This window comes from Calidris pugnax, unplaced genomic scaffold (genome assembly GCF_001431845.1).
Source record: "Calidris pugnax isolate Ruff unplaced genomic scaffold, ASM143184v1 scaffold86, whole genome shotgun sequence".
In the NCBI taxonomy this organism is placed as follows: domain Eukaryota; kingdom Metazoa; phylum Chordata; class Aves; order Charadriiformes; family Scolopacidae; genus Calidris; species Calidris pugnax.
Genome location: NW_015090843.1, coordinates 1095273 through 1103260, shown reverse-complemented (window position 1 = coordinate 1103260; position 7988 = coordinate 1095273). Strand labels below are relative to the sequence as shown.

Below are 7988 nucleotides of genomic sequence, written 5' to 3'. Positions count from 1 at the left end.
TGGGGCTCTTTGGATGGTTCTGGAGCCTGCAAAGACTTGTCAGAGAGGTTTCTCATCCCCACGGCAAGAACCGCCCAGAGCTTCTCCATGAGGATCACCAAGCAGGTTCCCTCACCTCAGTGCCTCTCGGTACAGAGACTCCAGCTCCCGCCAGGCAGCCCGGAGATTGGCCTCCAACTCCCGTTTCCGTGAACGGGTCGCGGTCTTGGTCTCCTTGAGGAGAGAGGCCAGACATCAGCTCATCTTAGCAAGACGGGCGGCATCCCCACCTCTGCTCAACTTCCCCCAGGGGGAATGAAGTTAAACCCCTGCCTGTCCCCGCCGGGGAGAAATAAATACCCTGGAGGTATTTAAGAAACGTGTAGACGTGGCTCTTCAGGGCATGCTCTAGTGCCCAATATTATAGGTTTGTCGTGGGGTGTAGTACGTGGGGTTGTGGGTGTGGGGTTTAGTTGGTGGGTGGTGGTTTTTGGTTTGTTCTTTTTGTGGTGGTTGTGTGGGGTTTTTTGGGGTTTTTTGGGTTTTTGGGTTTGTTTTTTTTTTGTGGTTGGACTCGATGATCTCGGAGGTCCCTTCCAACCACTAAGATTCTGTGATTCTGTGAAACTCCCTTGATGTAATGGCAGAGCTACCCCAGCTAATCAATTCTGGTGTTGGTGGCCGTTGTAGGGTTTCCTACAGCTCTGTCAATCCCAGATGAGTTAACTCTGCATTAGAGAAACTTCAGTTCTTTGCAGCAATAACCCAAGTTGGTATTTACCATGCCCGCGGGTAAGGCAGTGAAGGCAGAAGAAGTCTGTAATCTGTTGCCAATTCCTGTAGGGTGAGGAATGGCTCCGACTCTCCAATCCCAGGGTGAAGCTTCTGCTGGAGCTGAGGACGAGCGAGCGTCCTCCGAGGCTTCACACTGACCCGCTCCTTGGCGCTGCCTTTTATCTCCAGAACCACATCACAATGGTGCCTGTGAGACGGGGCTGCGACCCTCTGTTCCGACAAGTGCGGGCTCAGCGTCATGCAGAGTGTTCCTTGGGAGTCCCGGGGTCTGGGGCAGGGAACAAGCTCCATCCCCTGCCTCAAGGGATGGGGAAACAGAAAGGGGAAGGAAAAGAGAAGTCGTCAATTGAGCTAATAAAGCCAAATCCCTCTCAGTTTTCAGAACTGCTGTTCCTTTGCCCGCGCTGCGGCTCAACCAGCCCCCTGGCAAGAGCAGCCCTGGGCCCTGTTTCTTCCTTCAGTCACAGAATTATGGAATTGTCTGGGTTGGAAGGGACCTTTACGATCGTCTAGTCTAGCCATCAACCTCCCTCTGATAAAAGCCATCAGTATCCCATGTCACTAAGCACTCTGGGTTGGAGAGAGCGAGAAGGTCTCCCCTCAGCCTCCTTTTCTCCAGGCCGAACACCCCCAGCTCCCTCAGCTGCTCCTCACCAGACTTGTGCTCCAGACCCCTCACCAGCTCCGTTGCCCTTCTCTGGACCCGCTCCAGCCCCTCAATGGCTTTTTTTTTTGTTGAGGGGCCCAAAAAAATATAGACTCATAGAATCATAGAATGGTTAGGGTTGGAAGGGACCTCAAAGATCATCCAGTTCCAACCCCCCTGCCCTGGGCAGGGACACCTCCCACCAGACCAGGTTGCTCAAGGCCCCATCCAGCCTGGCCTTGAACCCCTCCAGGGATGGGGCAGCCACAGCTTCTCTGGGCAACCTGTTCCAGTGTCTCACCACCCTCATAGAAAAAATTTCTTCCTGAGATCTAATCTGAATCTTTTTTCTTCCAATGTAAAACTGTTTCCCCTTGTCCTATCATTACCCTTCCTGGCAAAGAGTCCCTCCCCAGCTCTTCTATAGGCACCCTTCAGGTATTGAAAGGCCGCTATAAGGTCTCCCCGGAGCCTTCTCTTCTCCAGGCTGAACAATCCCAGCTCCCTCAGCCTGTCTCCATAGCAGAGGTGCTCCATCCCTCTGATCATCCTCATGGCCCTCCGCTGCACCTGTTCCAGCCGGTCCATGTCCTTTCTCTGTTGAGGGCTCCAAAGCTGGACACAGTATTCCAGGTGGGGTCTCAAATATTTGCAATTCCGGTTTTCTGAGCGCCTACCCAGAAAGGTTTTATTTATTTATTTATTATCCCCCACAGGACAGGTATGGCCTCAAGTTGTGCCAGGGGAGGTTCAGGCTGGATATTAGGAAACATTTTTTCACTGAAAGGGTTATCAGGCATTGGAATGGGCTGCCCAGGGAGGTGGTTGAGGCCCCATCCCTGGAGGTGTTCAAAAGACGGGTTGATGTAGTGCTGGGAGGTCTGGTTTAGTGATGATGCTCCTTGTTTGTTGTGTGGGTGTCTATTTTTGTCAGTGAGGTTGACGGTTGGACAAGATGATCTTTAAGGTCCCTTCCAACCTAGAAGATTCTGTCATTCTGTATCTTTATCCCCCCGGGATAAGGGGGTAAACGTTTCTGTGTCCAGCTGCCAGGCCCTTCCCAGGGCAGCCGGGCCTCCCCTCGCGCCCGGGGCCCCCGGCGGCCGTTGGGGGCGCGCGCCGCGGCCGTTAGGCGTGGGGCACGTGCCGCCTCCCTCGCGCCGCGCTTCGCCTCGTGCCGCCCGGCGCCCAGAGGTGGAGGGGCCTCAGCCGCCTCCCGCCTCCCCTCCGCCGCCCGCCGCTCCCGGCTTTTTCCGCCCTCCCCGAGGGCCCACCGGCCGCTCACGCCGCCTCGGCTGCCCCCGGGCAGAGCGGCGGCGGGGCGGAGAGCGGCGGGGCGGGGAGGGGCAGGCAGGGGTGTGTCCTGCCGCCCTGCCCGGGGCACCGGGAGCTCCTCTCCCCTCCTCTCTCTGCCGGGCGGCGGTTCCACTCGCTTGGCCGGCCCGGGACGGGCGGGACAAGCCGTCGGCTGGGCTGCCCGGGAGCCATGGCACGGGAAAGTTTGCCGCTCCTCCTGCTCCTGGCGGCGCTCGGTAGCCGAGGGCAGCCGGCGCCGCTGCCGTCGCAAAGAGGTACAGGGGAGCGGGGAGCCCGTCCCTTGAGGGGCAGGCAGGGGTGTGTCCTGCCGCCCTGCCCGGGGCACCGGGAGCTCCTCTCCCCTCCTCTCTCTGCCGGGCGGCGGTTCCACTCGCTTGGCCGGCCCGGGACGGGCGGGACAAGCCGTCGGCTGGGCTGCCCGGGAGCCATGGCACGGGAAAGTTTGCCGCTCCTCCTGCTCCTGGCGGCGCTCGGTAGCCGAGGGCAGCCGGCGCCGCTGCCGTCGCAAAGAGGTACAGGGGAGCGGGGAGCCCGTCCCTTCACTCGCCCCGGCCGGGGTCGCGGAGGACGTAGAGGGGGAGGCCGCCTCGCCACCGGCTCCAGAGCCCTTGCGGTGTCGGGAGGAGGGTCGGGGTCGCAGGGACGGGGAGTGACAAGTGACCCCCAGCCTGCGGAGGGGACTCGGCGGGGCAGCGCTCCAGCGGCCGGGCCGGGGAGGCGGCGGTGGGGCCGCGGGGTCCCATCCACGCTGCTGCCGGGCTCCCGGCGGGGTCCCCCGGTCCCTCCCCGCCCGCGCTGCCCCCTTATCCCTCCCACACGCTGCTCTCCCGGGGCAGAGCGACGGTTCTGAGCCGGGCAGAGCTGCTCGGGGCTCTCTTCGCTGCTCTTCGCCTTCAGGGGCGCCTGGAGGTCCCCGAAGCCCCGGTTGTGCCGGCTGATGCGCTGGCAGCCCCCTCTGCCCGTGTCCTGCTCGTTCCTTGGCACCTCCCCGGGCTGTATCGCAGCAAACGTGGGCTGCTCGGAGGGTTTAACAGCCCAAGGTGACGGTTTGGTGCGCTTAACCCAGTAACAAAGCTTTTTCTCGGTTTTAAAAACTAACCAGGACTGGAATGGGATGAGAATCAGTTGCGTCCTGCACGATTAGTCAATGTCTTACACAAACAATCATCTTCCGCAGGTGTGTTGACACTAAGAGATTCTTTGTTTGTTTGCTTTCTCTATTAGTGTTATGAGGAAAGATCAAACATGGGAGAAATAAGCGTTATTAAATGCATCAGCTCACATAGGAAATCCTAAAAGCCATTTTTCAGCTCGCAGTATTCCTTCTGGTGCCTCTTTACATTTTTAGCCTTGCTATAAAGAATTCAGTAAGGAGATACCATGGGTATGATAAAATAAAACTAATTAAAGCCACTGGAATAACAGCTAGCTTCTGCTTGACCTTGATGTCACACTATATGCTGAACACTTTGGATTAGGAATTTTTAGGGTTTACTTTGGAAAATCTGATGCCATGTTATTTCATGAAAGAAAGTGTCTCAAGCAGCTGACTCCTGAATGCTAATTGGCTGTGTGAGGCTAAATGACGTTTGATCAAGTATCTGTGTAGATAAAATCTCATCCAGAATTAGACTGTGTTTAGATGATGACTTATTGGTAAACACTGAAGACTGAGATTTTAAAACTAAAGCATTTAAGATACAGTACATCGTGCATTTTCCTCTTGCCTTTTTTTTTTCCCTTCCTCTTTTTCCTCCTGTTAGCTAGTTCATTTTTCAGCTAGAAATATACTGATTTGGCATTTCTTTTAATATTCTCTGTCTCTCTCACTCACACACACAGAGACACTTTTGGAGAATATCCTTTTCTTTCTGCACTATCTTTAAGTTCTGCAGTGAAGGGACATGATCATTGTTTTCCTTTTAAATTAGAAGCGGGTGTCTTGGGCGCTCATCTGCTGCATCGTTGGGATTATACTATAACTGCTTTCTGGTAATTCAGTGAGGAGCACTAGGACTTTTCATTAAACATTAATAATGCGATGATGGGACCTTCTAAACCTCACAGCTGAATTCCAGTGCTGGCCTGCCAAATTTTTAAGTCGTTTAGTGTCTTCTAAATGTCTTTCTAAGATGTTACAGCTGCTAGGAGGTGCTAGCACTATGTAGATATCACCGTGTTGGCCAGGCAGAGAGGTGGCGAGCTCCTTTTAATGCAAGGAGTTTGAAAACTCTGACTTCACTGAAGTCCTGGGGGACTTTGAACATGTACAAAAATGTTACTAGAGCCATGGTTTATACCTTTAGACTTCCAACTTTTGTTTTTCCGCTTAATAGTTATTTGGTAATAACCATAACGTTGGCTGGTACGTGTTGCTGTCTAATTGTTTGCACCAGTGGGACGTCTGGGGACCAAATTATGTAACGGAGCTGCAATGCTTTGAAAAACAGTATTTGAGACATCACAGTGAATTCCCATGTTGTTTTTCAGAACAGAACAGTTCAAGAACATTTTGCACCTCAAAGATGAGAACAGTCTGTAATTCTGGGGGTTTTTTTTGCTTTTTTTTTTGGTTGTTTTTTGGTTGTCTTTTTTTTTTTTTTTAAAAATGGGAAACGTCTTTTATTTTGGGGGTTTTTTTTTCTTTTTTTTGGTTTTTTTTTTGTTTTTTCTTTTTTTTTTTTTTTAAATTAAGTTGGTAGAAAATTTGCTGTGGTCAGAAATATGGGGTTAATTTTAAGTTTTTTGTTTTTTTTTTTTTCCAGCTACACATGTTATTTGTTCTGCTGTTGTTTGGACACTAAGTAGTCATGTAGAGTTTCTCATAAAATGGGAGAATCAGACCCAGAAAGGTGTGTGCCTTCTGTAACTGTTTCTTAAAGGTATGCATAACTTTTGGTGAAGGCAAACTTACTGAAGTGCTATATAATGTTCCTTTTGAATCTTGAACCTTGGTTCATCCTCTTTCCCGTGGAGTGTGAGAGAAGTAGTAGTAGTTTAGAATGAAATACAAAACTTGTTTTTGCTCCTGAGTGATTCATCCTTTTATTGCAAGGTCTAAGTATCCATCATGGGAGAGCAGTGAAGCTGTGTGCCTGAGAAGTGGGAACAGTAGGGACAGGGCTGAGGATTACAGGCTGCCCAGTAACTCAATCTGTGGTGTCAGCTGCTGACACCAGTGGAGATAACTCATGGGGTACAGGGGTTTCTCAGCAGCTCCCACATCGGAAGTGTAAGGTGACTCCAAGAGGTAATGTATGTAGGACGCCTATAAAGTCAAATGAAATTTCTCACTTGAAAGAGAAGTGAGAGGTGAATGTCAAACTAGTGTTAGCAGGATGTGACTGCTGCCAGTCTGTTAGGCAATAGATGGTGGCAGGTTGGTTAATATTTTTTAAGTTTGTTGGTGTAGGTTTTTTAAACGAGTTCTCGGAGTTCAATTCAAAACTGTTCTCTCTGTGTTATCTCATGGAAATGAGGAGTTAAAAAATTCCTTCCCACCTACATACATGTGTGCGTATTGTACACTGTACTCTGAAAATTCAAGAGAGAAGAATAATGGGACATAATTTTAATATTTCACATATTAAGACTGAAGAATGTTGTGTGGACTTAAATTCTCTGTTTCTGGAGACAAAAACCCATACGCTTTGTTAATGTCATCTGGTAAAGCCAAAGTCAAGGCTCCTATTTCTTTATAGGGACTTCTTTGGAGTAGGGTCAGTTTTCAGAAATGATCAACCTGCCCAGCTGAAATCACGATACAGAGAGTGTTTCCATCAGGATCGATGGCGTTTAACCATTCAAAACATTCTGCTGTCTTTGTTTGGGTGATGGTGCCTGTAAATGATTTAGTTGGTATTGGAAAGAATATTGTTGGTAAACTTACCGAGTCCTAAGTTTACATCCAGGACAGCAGTTTATTCTGCTGTCCTGAGAACAGCTTAGGTGATTGCTCTGTTTTATCACCGTGTTCCCTCCTAAATAAATTTTGAAGCTGTCGTCCAATATCAACCAAATTTGAAAGCAACGTAGAAATCTTTAAGATAATCACTGAAAATCAATGGCTATTTGGGAGAAAGAGCCCCAAAGTACTTTTTTTTTTCTCTTCTGCAAGAGCAAAGGTGGAATTTAGCCGTTACCCGATCCATTCAGCCTGGTTAGTCAACATATGCAGGGCTCGTATGGGAAGGAGAACGTGGCCACTGTGGAGGGTAGGCATCTTACAATGTGTAAAATTCTGTGTTTATTTTTTTTTTTTAAAAGGAGTTTTTTAATCCAGTTTCAGGTTCTGTAACAGGTAACCAGCCTTGTTCACTGAAGGTGTACTGCGCTATAATACGTGCCATGTATACCCTTCTTACATTCATTCCATATGCTACTGAATGTTTTTGCAGATAAAGTTTCAGTGATCTGGAAATTAGGATTTTTGTTTCTATTTTTTTTTTTTTTAAATCTATGTATACAAGACGAATATTGATCAGTTCTAGAAACTCTCTTTGGCGTATTTGCTGCTGCCTGATCAATAGGGATTAATCAGTCCCAAAATTTTGGGAGATGCTGCTCTCAGAAATATGTTGTGATCGCTCCTAACTTTTTTCTTTGAAGTTGTTGTCCGTATTATTTTTTTATAGTTTAATAACTGATTGAGGAAGTGGAAGCAGAGGGTAATAATGTGCATTTCAGGTTTAGAATGTCAGAAAGGAAAATAGTAATTAAGGGCCAACCTGAGGTATTAGGAATAGGTAAAATTGCCGGGGTTGACTGGAGACATGAATTGGTGTGGTTTTTGTGTATATGCTTCAACTAGAAATAACCAGAGCCAAACTGAATGAGGTAGGTCTTGTACAAGAATGCGTGAACTTCTCCAAGCAACAAATGAAAACATAAGACATACTTTATGTTTAAGTCCGTGATAAACCTTTTCCTCCTACAGCTTTTTATACAGGACTCTTTCTTATTAGGCTTGAAATACTAAAGTCAGAACTGTGGTTCTTTAACCTGTTCCAAAAATCTGCTTTAAAATAATACAGCAAACAATCACTTTTAATTAAATTCAGGCTGGAGGAAGGAATCCACCCACACATGTTCTAATTTCTTATCCAGCTACTTGGACTGACAGTTTTTGGAGATTATAGTAGTTTGGAATAAGAGGCAGCCCTGGTGCAGGCTTGCTTTTTTTTTTTTTTTTTTTTTTTTTTTTTTTTTTTTTTTTTTTCCCCGAAGGGTGGACCCCTTTTTGGGTGAGGAA

At 48.5% G+C, this 7988-nt stretch overlaps 1 protein-coding gene across 1 annotated transcript in view; it reads left to right on the top strand.

Annotated features, from left to right (window-relative positions):
* The first annotated feature begins 3050 nt into the window (after positions 1–3050).
* LAMA2 (laminin subunit alpha 2) overlaps positions 3051–7988 on the top strand; it is a 412919-nt gene continuing 407981 nt past the window's right edge. The window contains exon 1 of the mRNA XM_014942611.1: positions 3051–3249. Within this exon, the coding sequence (XP_014798097.1) occupies positions 3165–3249 (85 nt within the window). The 5' untranslated portion in view covers positions 3051–3164. The remainder of the gene's footprint in view (positions 3250–7988) is intronic.